This window comes from Leptinotarsa decemlineata, unplaced genomic scaffold, assembly GCF_025532065.1.
Source record: "Leptinotarsa decemlineata unplaced genomic scaffold, Ldec_3_MD MMD2_tig00026361_RagTag_RagTag, whole genome shotgun sequence".
NCBI classification, from domain to species: Eukaryota; Metazoa; Arthropoda; class Insecta; order Coleoptera; family Chrysomelidae; genus Leptinotarsa; species Leptinotarsa decemlineata.
The window spans coordinates 44,957-59,548 of record NW_027412704.1 but is presented as its reverse complement, the minus strand read 5'-3'; the positions used below and the strand labels follow the sequence as shown (position 1 = coordinate 59,548).

Sequence of the window (14,592 nt, the reverse complement as noted above, 5' to 3'; positions counted from 1 at the left end):
TCAAGATAAATTACACATTTGTGTTATATGGTTAGTACTTACTTTTTATACTTCGTATGGAGTGTTGATAAATAAAGTATTTTGAAAAAAATTGCTTTTTAATTTCTAAAAACGACAAATAACTGTTGAAAATTTTATATACAGGGTGTAACTGAATAAGTGTAAAACATTTAAGGAGGTGATTCCTCATCGGAAAAAAGATAGGATCTTTCATATAGAGAAACTTCATTGGAGCATCCCTTGTTAAGATACATTTTTTTTACAAGCACTGAAAAAGTTACAATATTGAAATCAACCTGACGTTGTACTACCAAAAAGACAGCCAGAAATTCATTTGGTTTACCCCATGGTTGTAAGGGGTGGAAAACGCAAACCCTAAAATTTATTTCCAATGTAACGTTAAAAGGTAAGACCTCGTTAGTCCTTAGCTCGCACAAGTTTCTCAACTTCTGAGAGTTGTCGTTCTTATGGGGGCGACAGCTGATTAACGGAAAAACGGACAGAACAGACTTTAATAAATTAATGAAATGAACCATAACATTCAAATATTTACTAATAGTTAAATACATATTTACAGTAAATAAGTTGTTCATAAAGTATCAAAGTTCACTTTTTCTAAGTAGTAGGCTCCCATTTTACTTTTTTATCCTTAAATATCTGATCACTGCTCACATTGTCCAATAATACTATCTGAAAAAGTATAAATCAATCAAAACTGATTTGTAAAGAATTTTATAGAGAAATTAGATACCATTCATAAGAGTTTCAAAGGGGAATATTTTTTAGGAAACAAATACACTTCAATAATAACTTTTACAAAGATGTGTAGATTATGACAGAAGCTTCTTACAGATACAAACTATATCATTTCAACATTGAACTTCTCCATCAAAAATTTCAAAGTCGAAATTTTAGAGTGAAATAAATTTGAGACAAATTAATAGATTTCTTATCAGGCATATGAAAAGAAGAGATTTTTGTAATGACAGTTTGTTCAGGAGACTCTTGATAATGTAAAGTTTTTCACTGAACACAATGTGTGGGATAATTTTTTGTTGATGGAATCTATCAATTACCTGTTTCCTAACATATTCAACTAGCTTGTCCAGATTATGTAGATGAACGGGTCCCATCTGGTACAATCTCCTCCACAATGCACCTGCCAGTACCGTATCATTTGACTGAAGACCTTCATCATAAGATATCAAGGCAGCTTGTAGCTGCTCTGATAATTCTTCAATGTCCTGCCTTACAGCAGAAGGATTCCCTGCCTGAAAGGAATTATAGTTCCAATTACTTTTGAAACCAACAAAGTTTTTTTGAACTCTCTAATTGAATTTAATGCTGTTTTCATTTTGAATTAAGCTGAATAACTATATTGATCACTCATACTGAATAAATTTCTCATAAATGAATATTGTAGACTAGCGTATTTGAGACTAATTAGTCTAAACAAAATATCAATCATTGAATATTTATTTACTGGTGCTGCTAATAGACACTGAACAGACAAAAGATTCAAAATAATATAAAATCATTGAGCAATTCAGAAACGTGACACCAAAATAAATGACTATACCGGAGCAGTCTTCAGCTTACTTTTCACATATCTTTTTTTTATATAATTCTACTAAATGTTATATTGCTCTTTCAGATGATTTCAAACATCACTCCATTATATAAGTTCTGAAAAAATTAGTTTGATGTCTTTGAATGCCTTTTCATGTGGCTTATGAATTACGGTTCGTATTTCATGTATTTATATGTGTTACCATCTCTCAATATATTTTGTACTTGTCTACTCTTGCAGAATTTTGTTGTTCCGCTTTATTACCAAATACACGAGTGAAGACGAATTGTTAACTATCTGTGTAGAGATCTTTTATTCTTACCCCTAGTTTTCTCACTCTCTGTCCAACATCTTTCCAAAGAGCTTCAATAAGTGCATTTCTTATAACAGTTCCATCTTCACCATCTGCCATAAATCTCACAGAGAGCATCCAAATATATAACTCTGTCACGACAAACCAGGAATAAAAGGTATCTGGCAAATCATAAGTGTCGAAAAATGAGACATACTCCACTTTATCTGCGATTCCTTCATAAAGAACAAAGCCATAAGCTTGAAGTCGCTACAATAATGAGTAAAGTAGTGTATCTTGCAAAGTATTGACTACATTTATCTTAATAGATTTGATAGGAAACTATTTCTGTCATGATAGATATATTTCCAATCATTTTTTCGGAGCTGTCGAGATAAATCTGGTCAATGTCATTTTACTTACCATTTTATGGATATTCAAGAATGGTATTCTTGAAAATATATTTCTGAGAAATCCATTTTCCTTTTGCAAATTTTTAATTACGTGTGTTGAAACGTATTGAACTTTTGACGTGTTTTTCAATAAAACCAAAGATTTAACCCCACAACATGCATGGAATCCATTATTTGGAACAGAGATTACCTAAAATTAAAAGTGAAATAAAAATTACCAGAGAATTGCGGTTCTTACTCTTATTGGTCTTAGTAGAGAAGGCAAATTGAAAAACCTAATGATATTCATAGCGATTTAAATAATTTCAATTTTTAATGCACAATAATAAAAATAAACGTGACAGAAATCATTGTAAACATAACCAAACCAATCGTATCATCGAATCCTCGAACGTTTTTTACTTTCAACCATTTGACAACTTGAGCCATCTTTTGGAAAATTTTACAAACAGAAACAGTAGGTAATGCTTCTAATTGGAAATGGTGGATTGACGATCTAAAGGTGAGTTAAATTGAGATTTTTGCATTTTTACAGTAACTATTTGCCATAAAATCTGTCTCTTCGAAAAACTCATATTATACTGAATATCTTAATCAGTGATGTATTCCGAATGAATCACCAATTTTTTCTAAATTTGAGGGAGAGACAGGCTTCTCAATTTGACCTTCTTCCTTTTCTCAAAGATGTTCCTGCTTAAAATATGTATTGTTCTGTCTAACCGCATTGAAAGTTATCTTTTTACTTTTATTAGCTGTGAAATTTTTTCAAAACTGAAAATATTCTCCTATTTTGTTAGGTTAATGACAGGTTTTCTTTTAGTTTGAAAATCATAGATTTTATGCACATACTTTCCATATATCTACTTTTTCTGGAATCTAATTTTTTTGCACCATTGGAGTTCTTGATGAAGTTTCTTGTCCAACCTCTGGAAAGACAGGGTCTTATGATCATTAGATATATTATATTTGGAGGAATCACAAAATAATGTTATCTCGAAAGGTTCAAGTGTACCCTTACATCTAATTTGTTGTCGTAATTGATGTTCTTGAATATATTAAGGACTGTTTTAAGTTCAAAAACATCACAAAACAATTTTTTATGAAATTTCTTTATTTCTTCCAGATCTGCTTCCGAAATGACAAACAAAACCACCAAGAAAGGCAAGAAGCCACTTCAAACTACTTTAGGCAAAGCGTCCCTCGGCGAAAAGGAAGTAGATTTATCCCTCGTCGGTAGACCAATAGACACTAGCATCTTTGGTTTGAAACAAGTGCTGACTCTTTTCCAAACTGCTACGGAAGAAGTAAGTGTTTAAAAGTCATAAATCTATAGTATGATACTTGAACGGCTTATTGCTATTCATTGACTTTTTCATTTATAGCCTCCATTTTCTAAAAGAAAATAAGTATATTGATGTGCTTGATAAGTAATGCAAAAAACAATGTTAAGGTTCTGAAAAAGCAGTATAGTTTTTTATCAAGAGTTATCTTATGGTCATGGAACATGCCATTAAAAAAATATTTAGTAGTTCGTAAATGAATTGAAAATAGATTATTAAGTGACTATACTTTATTCGTTTTGCAGAATTATTTTCTACAAATCATACAAACTATTGAGAAAAATATATATTGAATTTCAATTCATAAATTTTTTGTGTTTTTATCTAATTATGGGGCCCAACTGATTGATGAATTTCGATTAACCATTGTCTTTAAATATATTTGAAATATAATATTTCGTTTCAGGTCAAAAACTACATCATATATGAGTGTGAAATCATGTATGAATGTCGAATCTGTAAGTCCATTTATAGAAGTCTCGCAAATTTCATTCTTCATAAACGCAACTATTGTCGTGATAAATTCATTCCTACTGCCTCCAACCGAATGAACTGTGGAATTCAGGTAAAAATATTTTAAAGAATTTTTTTTGTTTGGTATGTTTTGATACTCTAATAGTTGTAACATATTCTTCATTATTTTCTTGTTTGATCTTTATTAAAAAAGAACTTTATGAATTTGCAAACATATGTGTTGTTCGATATTCAACCGAAATTCTTTTTGCCATTAAATACTGTAGAAGTTAGCTTGAAAATATTTGAATTATCTGAAAAGTAAATTCATTATAACTCAACACATACAAAAACAAATGTTATTTTATAGTAAATACATGTTATATATTCAATTATAAACAAATAAGAAGTATTTTTCAGTTTCCTCTGTACCTATTATCAATATTGATTTTTCTGTAATTTTTTTAATACAGAGGGTGACTGAGAAAGCGCAAAAAAATCATTTGTTGTCAAATGAAGATTTAAAAAAATGATCATATAATACTGGATATGATTCTCCATCTGAATAGCTATTAACATAAAAAATGTACTATTTACATTGTAAATGATGTAAATCACTTCACTTTCATGAATCAAATATTATGAAACAGTGCTGATTGAGGCCTTTTAATGAAGTTCATTAAATTCAAGAAAGAATACTAAGGGTTTTTTTGTAATGACTGTAAAAGCAACTTCACATATTCTACCATCCTTGGAACCCTATATAAAAATTGATTTAGAAGTCGCATAGTCAGAAATTATATTTCTTGAACTGTGTTCTGCTTAAAATGCATAAAATTCATTTAAATTATACAGGCATTTGAGATCAAGTTTATTTTTAATGCTTGGTGGAATTCGTTTGCCTTTTCAGTAATAGTCAGTTTGTTATATTGATTAATACTACTGTATATGAAAGAGCATTCTATCTAGCTAGATTTGGGTATAGGTAGACTAAGTCTATCTGCAGAGCGGGTGTTGTGACAATTTTCACACATTCTATGAACACTAATTTGATGAAAATTTTTATCAGTTATTCTGCTTTCAATGTTTTTGATATGGGTTTTTATTCATTATCTTAGATTATTGATCTTATAATAAAGATTTTACTTGCAGGTGCAATAATGCATAAATAGAATAATAATTTACCATTATGAATTTATGATTATGAATGCTTCAAACAGTCACATGTTTTGAGATAGTTTTCTATAAATTCCACTAGTTTTCGTGAATGAAGGTACATTGAATAACTAAAAGATAATCTTGGTTTTTAGGATTATGCTCACTCACCAAGATCACCAGAGGCGACGAACGTCCTAAAATCTGGATCACTGAAAACTCCAAAGCCACCTGATACTGGCGAACAAGTGGCAAATAAAGGTTTATCTCCTGTCATAGAGAAATTGAAAGAAAAACAGGAAATAAATCAATTAACTTGTGAGATTTTGAATACAGATTTGTCCAAGGAAGAATCTAAGGGACCAGTATCTTCTCTTTCTGTTCCCAACAATGATTTTCTGTTGGAAGAAATCGCTACCAACAATGCTGCAGTTTTTCAAACTATGTTGAAGACCATGTCTAGTAAAGATCTCAGGAAGCCTGATTTTATGAAATCTGAGGTAGATTGATTGAAAATATTTTTTTGAATAAAGTAGCGAACTTTCATCCAACGTCCTCTTTATTTTTTTTGTAGGTTATGGAAATTCATGGAATTTTGGACAGCGATGAAGCCGTTCTGGGTGCAGACGGGAAAATTTGCAATTTCCAAACCAACAGAATCAATAGTAGTCCAATAATACCGAAGACTGAACTAAGTTGTACGGAATGCAATATGAAATTTTCCACAAAAAAAACCCTAGTATGTCATCTCAGGAATAAACACAACAACAGCCGTTTGGTTTACCTCTGCCCCGATTGCAAGGAGACGTATGCAAACGCTTGGGGTGTTTTTAGGCACCTTTTCAAGGTACATGGATTTTTAGTCTAGAACACAATTGTCTCAATAATAGTCTGTTATATCTAAAGAAGTCACTATTCCCAACCCATAATAAAAACACTGTAGTGTTACATGAAAATACTTCCAAATGGCTTCCTGGGCTGTATCCTGTCACATATAATTTGTGAGGAAATCTTAAAAACTGCCCTTAAAAATGCTTTTGAAAAATATGTTTATATCTCATCTACTTGTGTTATCAAATATATAACTGATTCACTATATATTAGTCGGTCAGTAGCCAAGCAGTTCGGCGTGGGTGATTTGTTCACTCACTCGAATTGACTGCCGTGTTGGTCGGTGGTTCAAGCCCTAGTCTGAACGATCGATCTTCACTTGCTATCGTCCAACCCGTGTTAGGAATCACACGTTAAAAGGTAAGACCTCGTTAATCCTTAGCTCGCACAAGTTTCTCAACTTCTGAAAGTTGTCGTTCTTATGGGTGCGACAGCTGGTTAACGAAAAAACATATTTTTTTTTTTAACTTGAATTTAACTATAAAGACATTTTATCATGTTACTTATACTCAGTAACTTAGTCATTACATTGAAAAGATATCATGGGAGCAGAAATCAGTCTTTAAAAATAGTGTGTTTTTTGATATTTGTTAATATTTTCAATGAATTTCATATATTTCTTGTTAGTCTTAATTGTGATTCAACAAAATATTTGAAAGGTGAAGACTTAAGTGAAAAAAGAAGAAAAGATAATTTAATGATACGTGATGTCTTTCACTTTATTGTTTGTAAAATATACTTTTTGGAAATTTCAGTTTCATCGCAAAACTCCTGCTCAAGTAAAAAGATTGAGACAACAAGTGCATAACAGTATTATAAGGAAAGACGAAGAACCCCACAAAAAAGGGGAAAAGAAAGAAGCTGTGAAATTTGACAAAACCGATGAAGAAAATCAGGTAATTGAATTATAAAATTGTGAAAAATACGTAATAATTCAGAAATAGAATAATTACATAGAAAGATAATAATTAGATAGATAGATAATAATTTATACTATCAATTTTTTATCATAGTTTTTTTTTTCAGTGGTTGAATAATATCGAAGGTGATAATGATTTCCAGATGTGCGGCGGCTGCGGGAAAAGGTTCGAGAGAAAAGCAGCTCTTCACTCTCATGCCCAGATGTGCACTAAAAGGATAGCGGTTTGTAATACTATCAAGGAAAACAATGCTAAAAAGAAAGAAGGGGAAAGCAAAGATACCAAAATGAAACAAACCAAAGTAGACAAACCGCTTTTATTGGAAGCTCCTCTCAAAGGAGCTTCCAAAAGAAAGCCTTACCTACTGAGAACTTACAAGACTGTAGGAGAGGCGGACACACAGAGGCTCCCTCAGAATAATTGTGATGTCAACGCCAATACAAAAAATAAAGAAATTGTTTGTGATATTATGAAATCAGAGAAGGAAGAGGAAAACAGTCGCATCGCTCCTGAGATGGATAAAATCGATGCTCAACATGTGCTGGATATTATCGGCATTGCTTCCAAAGAACAAATAATTGGTGCGACGAAGGAAAGTTCGCCGACGCCAGAAGGCATGAAAGACGGAACCATTGACTTTGATTCATTCTGCCAGAGAGTGGGCGAACGCATACGACAAATCCACTCTACTCCAGAAAGAAAAGATTCCGCAACCACACGAGACGAAAATCACTCCAACTCTTCGCCGGATGTATCAATGTGCAGCATAAGCATCCGCAGTTTGGAAGAACTGAAAGGGTTTCCGAAAGAAACGGAAAGCAGAGATGCAGAAGACGCTTCTCCGAAGAGCCGCAAGAGCCCGCGACGCCCTTCGAAGAGGAAAAGGACGTTGTCCCAGGATTCGGCAAAGACGAAACCTTCGAAGATAGACTCCCTCTTGGAAAAAGCAGATGTCGGTTTTATGAGGAAAATCCAGCCGTACATAAACCCCGAGCAGCTTACGTGCAAGCCTTGCCAACAGAGGTTCCCCGCGGTTCTCGATTTACTGAGACACATGTCGGCACACTTTTCCTGGTTCCGCTTTCAGTGCAGCCGCTGCTCGTTCATGGCATATGACGAGACAGACTGCGCGGACCACGCGGAAACCGCCCACTCCGAAAGCGACATCGGTGGCGTTGTGCTTCCCATCCCCAACTGGAAGACGGTGCTGATGTCGAACGAGTTTCCCGCTAACCCGCCCCGTAACGAAGAGGTCGCGAAAGAGAAAGACGTGACTGGAGCGCCCGACGACAACATCATCGCCACGCTCTTCGTAGATTCGGAAGAGATGGAGGAAATCGACGCCGAGTTAGACGCCCTGCCCTTCCTGACGCACGTCTCCGATCATATGTCTTGCATTAAGCACGAGAGCATCGACATCGTCGAAGAGAGCAAAGACTCCTTCAAGTTGGACGATCCGCAGGAGATGTTCTCCACGTTCGAAATCGTCAAGGTCATCGACAACGATACCGACGAGTACGACTTCCGATCAGAGTTCGATGTGAAGGAGGAAATCATCTCTGCTGACGACGAGGATTTTGTGATAATGAAGTCTCTGGGAAGTGAGCCGAAAGGGCCACCGAGTCCTGGGGCCATCAAGGAAGAAGTTGTCGTCTGCAAGGACGACGAGTTTGAGGAACTTACTGAGACAACGAACCAACAGACGCTAAATTCGAGGCCGACGAGAAACCGCGTGCGAAGCTTCAAAACACTTCAGGAAGATTTTTTCTACGAGCAACTCGGGAATAGAACGAGTGCTTCGCAGAAGCAGAAGAAGAACGGAAGCGGCGCCCTCGCCAAAAAGGGGATAAGGGGTTTGAGAGTTTATTCTAATAAACAATAGTTTCTACATAATGGAAGCAGAAGGGGGTAAAACTGCAGGGATCACCAACATTTTTGTGAACATTGTCGGTTTCAGAAATTTTTATTTTTTTGATAACAATCATTACCAAATTTTTTTTCCAAATTGTTCGAGGAATAATTAACGATTTACTTTTTTTCATTTTTTCAAATACAAATTTTTACTAAAGGAATATTTTCGAAACACACTAGTCAGTCTATCTGAAAAAGTATCGCTCGACAATACTTGTGAAACATGTCTTCTTCAATGATGTTGAATAGAACTTGTAGACGTTTTTACTCTGTTCAAGCTTCGCTGAAGCCTTCGAGTCTTATGCCAAGGTTTCCATTTTTAAAAAGTATTCCCAGTTCCTTTACATGTGTATATAATGTAAATATAATGGATCATTGTTATTCAATTGATAAATTCTGTTTTTTTTTTATTCTCCATTTCAGGTTTTTCATCAACAGAAAACTGAAAGATTTATTTATTTCAATAAAGAATGTCATTAAAAAAATATGAGTTTTTACTTTCTCAATACTAAAAAAATGCTTGAAGAATCATAAGATATGTAGTCTACTGATATTTTGAGTGCAAGAAAGGAAGATGTGGAATATATTTTAACTATGGCTTTAAATGTATCTGAAGTTTTTGACAACTCTTCATATACTCATCCGTTAATTACTGTACAATTTTTTTTTATCAAACAGTACTAAAAATGATACCTTTTTACGTAAATCTTGTCCGACCTTGATATAGATACGTTGATAAAATGAAAACACGCACCCAAATATTGACTAAAGAAAATTACAACTATACTTCTCTGAACAGTAAGCAAATATCGTTAGGTCAAATTATATTAACGTTTTGTGAAACATTTGTATACATGTAACCACAAATACACCACAATTTATGTGAAATTACGTTTACACATCCAATGTATACAGAAGAATAGTAATGAAATATTCACAATTGAAGGGTGGACCATTCTAGAAGTAATATTTAAAGGGCATATATTCATTTGTTGAAGAACTAGCTCGGCTCAAATTTTGAGCCACCCCGTAAACAGTTTTTATAAAAGAGATGGCACACCGATACCTTATCATTTTCAAATATGAACATCTACGTGGACGTTTTGGCAAACTTGATCATTCAACAGTATTTCATGAATTGCAGATGTCTTTTAGCGTTTACAGATTATGAAAACAGATTCTATTTTAACGGAGTATTACCCATTGTGAATATTCGAGTGAATATTTCGAAAACTTGCGTTCACCCCGAAGTATTTCTCCGGTATTATGGATGCCAAGGAATTATCGTTAAAAGCAATAAACCAACTGTGGTATTTAGGACGATAGAACATGAAATTAGATTGACTACTGAAAGATTCAATAATAGAAAGTATCTGTTTCTGCCAGGAGACGATATGATGGAAAACATGAAGGACATTTTCGGAATGAAAGAACTGCATTATGTTGCTGACATGGTGGTTGCTAACTCAGAAAAAGACTATAACGGAACCAATACTTTTTTTGTGCCAGATGAAATTTTATCCTTATGGACACATAAGTACATGGGCACGGAAAACAACATTAACGGAGTATTTTTAGATAAGTGGTTTTCGAAAAATAATTCCTACAAATTGAATAAATATTTATATCAAAATAAACTTATCAACCAGATGAAACGAAAAATTCAGTTTGCAACATTTCAGTATGAGCCCTACAGTGTTATAGGTAGGTACAAATAAAGCTTATGAAAATCCAGTAATAAATGAGGCGACAATCAAATGAAGTTGAAAATTTTGTTCATAATTTTTTACATAACTTTTCCATAGAAAGAATCAATTGCTGTCATTTTTGATTTATTATAACTGAAACCATATTGATCGTTATATAGAAACTATATATCTGTTTTCTCAGGGTATTCAAATATTTTGACAGTGAACAACATTAATCATAAGTCTGTAATTTTCGAAGTGTACTCAATTGAATGAAGTGGCCGTATTATATGACATAGTTGCTATATACCTAACGTGACCATTAATTTTTTTACTCAAAACGTGACCTTGTTTTTTCAACTGACTTATTCAATCATTGTTTTTACTTTTAATCTATTCTTTACTTTATATTTAATGCGTCTTTGTTCCTAACCTTTCCCTAACCTTCCCTAATCATAGGGAAGAGGGCAAACCGCAGACACGTGTTTCTGGCTATTTAGCCTTCGTCAGTACGGTACAGTCAAGTGTAAAGGATTGGCAACACTTGGTTGCGAATAGGGTCCGCTTGTTTTGTTTTCGACCCTTTTTCGCAACCAAGTGTTGCCCATCCTTTACACTTGGCTGTACCGTACTGACGAAGGCTAAATAGCCAGAAACACGTGTCTGCGATGTGCCCTCTTCTCTATGAGTCAAAATTTGGTATATCAGCAATTTTTGACCAATATTTTCTTTCTAATGTTAATTCATTTATAAATTGAAAGGACTCGTTCCCGCTTTAAATATGTTAAGGGAACTATATCCTTACGAAATTGGTCAAAACTAGCTTTAACAATTTAAAGAAACCATTTTTTATCTAGGTTCAAGTGAAATTGAACACAAAGGATCCGAAATGATGACTGCTTTATTGTTTGCCAAGCAATATAATATGACTCCACAATTGGTGATAAACCAAGAAGGTTATTGGGGGGACATTTTTGAAAATTGGACAGGCTACGGCCTCCTTGGCAATTTACTAAAGGACGGGGCAGATGTAGGTTTCAGTAAGTACATATTTCACGTGTGAATAAAAACTTCATTGATTTGGGAATCATTTGAAGGTGCTTTATATACGTGGGAAGCTGACTATCATTTCCTTGATTTATCAAAACCAATGATTCGAACTGGAATAACCTGTCTAGTACCAGCACCGAAGTAAGTGAGGTGCTTCATTATTTAATTTTATTATTTAGGTTTACATATCTTCTCCTAGGCTGGCAGCAGGGTGGTTAACACCATTATATTCGTATTCAAAAGCCATGTGGGTAGCCGTAGGTTCTATGTTTTTTGTTTGCATATTAGTCCAATCCGGAATGCATTATATTCAAAGAAAAAGGTAATACGCATTTTTACTGAAGGGTAGTTGAATTACTTTTCTTTCCTTTCCAGTTTCAAGTGCAACACAAAATATATAAACGGTTTGAAAATCTTTAGTCAGTCCGTTTTCTGTATTGCCAAACTATTTGTACAACAAGTGGTGTCTAGGAGGGAAATGCCCGAAGGAAGCATTGGAAAATATTTCATGGGATTTCTCTTTACTTTTAGCCTATTCTTGTCTAGTTCCTACAGTAGCGGATTATCCACTATTATGACCTTACCAAGATACAGTGCTCCCATCAACACAGTTGAAGAGTTTGTGAACAGCGGTTTATTATGGGGAGCCACTCAAAATGGATGGATACTGTCAATTGAAAAAGCTGAGGATGTAATAATTAAAAAAAATATTTATCGGAAAGTACTAAGAGTATTTAGTATATATACAATGGTATTAGTAAAACTTCAAATAACACACTAGGGTTATCAATAAAAATGAATGCATAGAAATGTAACTGAAAAAATTTGAGAAAAACTATTATTGTTTTCGATTTTCACTGATCTGTTGTGATAGCTTCCCATAATATTTAGTGTTCAATTTGTATGAATTGGTTCCTGAATCAAAAAGTTATAATGAATATAAAGAATTACATCAAACAAAACTATAAAATAATTTGTGTTCAGCTAATTTGGCTGAAACTATATATATTTATAGTTTGTAAAATGATTTTCTTATGTATCAAAGATGAAGGTAAATACATGATATCACCGTATGAAAGTGCATTTAGTAGTTATTTTCTATTTATAGACAGACAGGCAGACCCGCCGGCGCGGACTTTGCTTAATAATACATAATTATTTCAAAAATTCATGAAAATCTTTGGCTTATTGAATAAAAAAATAGCGAATTATTTTTTGCAAGAATATATTGACAATATATTTCGTTTCTGATATATCAAAATCTCAAACCGGTCAATAGCTTCAATAAGGATTATGAAAAATAATTTGATATAGATAAAAAGTTGCCGATTGTCTTAAATTATACATTTTTTCAGCCTTTATATAAAACTATAGTAAGCAGATTTGTTCCAACAAATGAAGAAAAATTGCGGGAACTTTCGAAAACATCAAATTTTGCATTTTCTTTGGAGCGTTTACCAAACAGTTGAGTACTTCAGGTATTATTAATAAATCGATATTGATTTTTTCATAATTTTCATTTCAGAAAACTATGCAATTGGATCTTATATAAAAAAAGATGTGATTGGAAATTTCCATTTGATGAAAGAAGATTTTTATTGGGAGCAATGTGTTATGATGACCAGAAAGAGTTCTGTTTTACTACCACTCTTGGATTCATTTATTTTGAGAGTGTTTGAAACTGGATTAATTTCTCACTGGCAAAATGAGGTTCTTAACTCTCTTTGTTATATCTAATATAAAATAATTTTCATCACCACCATCAAGGAAACAAAGGCTAACGGTCCTATGAAATTAATTCTTTGCATAATATTTTGTATTGCTTGGACATTAAATTTTTATTACTTATTTAATGACCTCTTCATATATTATTCTGAAAAATAAAGGGTGTATTTATTTTTCAGGCAACAAGATCATCTATGGATTCAAGTGTACAAAAGGCAGTGAAATTTTATTATTACAATCATAAGAACAGAAACTTTGTGGTTAAATTGAAATGGATTCATGTAGAAGGCGCATTCGGCTTATTATACATAGGATATATTATTAGTTTTTTTGCCTTTTTGTTTGAAAATATATTACAACGATATTCCTGTAACACTCTGAAATTATCGCTTGTATGTAGTAATAGATGAAGTTATGATATTCAAGTATGAATGCAAAGTTTTTGTTTTGGATTTTTATAATGCGTTTTTTACCTCTAACATATCACATATAGCGCCATACTAGGATTTTTGACAGATATATATCCGATTGGTGTAAAATCAATATCACCAGAAAAACCCACCGCACTTTATATTTTTATCAAAAGATGTGTCACCCATATTACTATAAATTATTTTCCTTTATTGAATAGTTAATGTATGTATTGACAAATTATCAAAATAAAAATTATGAAAACGAACAATAAACTGATGAATATAGTCGTTACTACGTGGCAGTGAACTCTATATTACCTGGACGGACCCGACCCGTTTTCTGTAATAGCAGAAAGTAGAAAGTGTAACAGGAGCAGTTGAAGGCGAAAAATGTCACGAAATCAGATCATTCGGAAAGTTGTTTGAAGGGGATTGACAATGTGTAATGATGAATGTCATTAGTTCGAACTTCCATTGTCTAATAACATATAAAATGATTTGAATTCCCAAGTTACTTCACGACGTTTCGATTGTTAGTATCCACAATCGTCTTCGGGTGATGATATCGGATGTTGATCTTTTCTGTTACAGTACGGGTGTTGTTGAGTAACATGTCATTGTGCTGAAATTATGTTCTGTTGGGCCTGCACCAAGACACAACTAGTGTCTTATTTCAATATTGTTAGTATCGATACGACAGGAGGACACCACTATTTTTATTAATTGAAAACATTATGATACTTGATAAATCCAGAGTTTTCATTAGGAAAT

The 14,592-nt window shown here is 33.3% G+C and overlaps 3 protein-coding genes across 3 annotated transcripts; 2 read left to right on the top strand and 1 right to left on the bottom strand.

The window, feature by feature from the left end:
• Positions 1–535: 535 nt before the first annotated feature.
• Positions 536–2,651, bottom strand: LOC111505209 (Ubiquinol-cytochrome c reductase complex assembly factor 1). The gene is made up of 5 exons (XM_023160014.2): positions 2,514–2,651; positions 2,286–2,465; positions 1,893–2,132; positions 1,077–1,271; positions 536–690 (listed from the first exon to the last, which is right to left on the bottom strand). The coding sequence occupies exons 1-5, from the start codon at positions 2,562–2,564 to the stop codon at positions 616–618; spliced, it is 741 nt and encodes a 246-aa protein (XP_023015782.1). The 5' UTR covers positions 2,565–2,651; the 3' UTR covers positions 536–615.
• Positions 2,639–9,339, top strand: LOC111505118 (uncharacterized). Its single transcript, XM_023159912.2, has 7 exons — positions 2,639–2,777; positions 3,399–3,579; positions 4,022–4,180; positions 5,379–5,723; positions 5,798–6,070; positions 6,870–7,010; positions 7,141–9,339. The coding sequence occupies exons 2-7, from the start codon at positions 3,412–3,414 to the stop codon at positions 8,914–8,916; spliced, it is 2,862 nt and encodes a 953-aa protein (XP_023015680.2). The 5' UTR covers positions 2,639–2,777; positions 3,399–3,411; the 3' UTR covers positions 8,917–9,339.
• Positions 9,340–9,576: 237 nt separating this feature from the next.
• LOC111518299 (probable glutamate receptor) lies at positions 9,577–14,076 on the top strand. The gene is made up of 8 exons (XM_074184991.1): positions 9,577–10,649; positions 11,491–11,673; positions 11,731–11,824; positions 11,883–12,005; positions 12,059–12,374; positions 13,039–13,147; positions 13,209–13,393; positions 13,588–14,076. Exons 1-8 carry the CDS (start codon positions 10,028–10,030, stop codon positions 13,816–13,818), a joined length of 1,863 nt encoding a protein of 620 aa, XP_074041092.1. The 5' UTR covers positions 9,577–10,027; the 3' UTR covers positions 13,819–14,076.
• Positions 14,077–14,592: the final 516 nt, after the last annotated feature.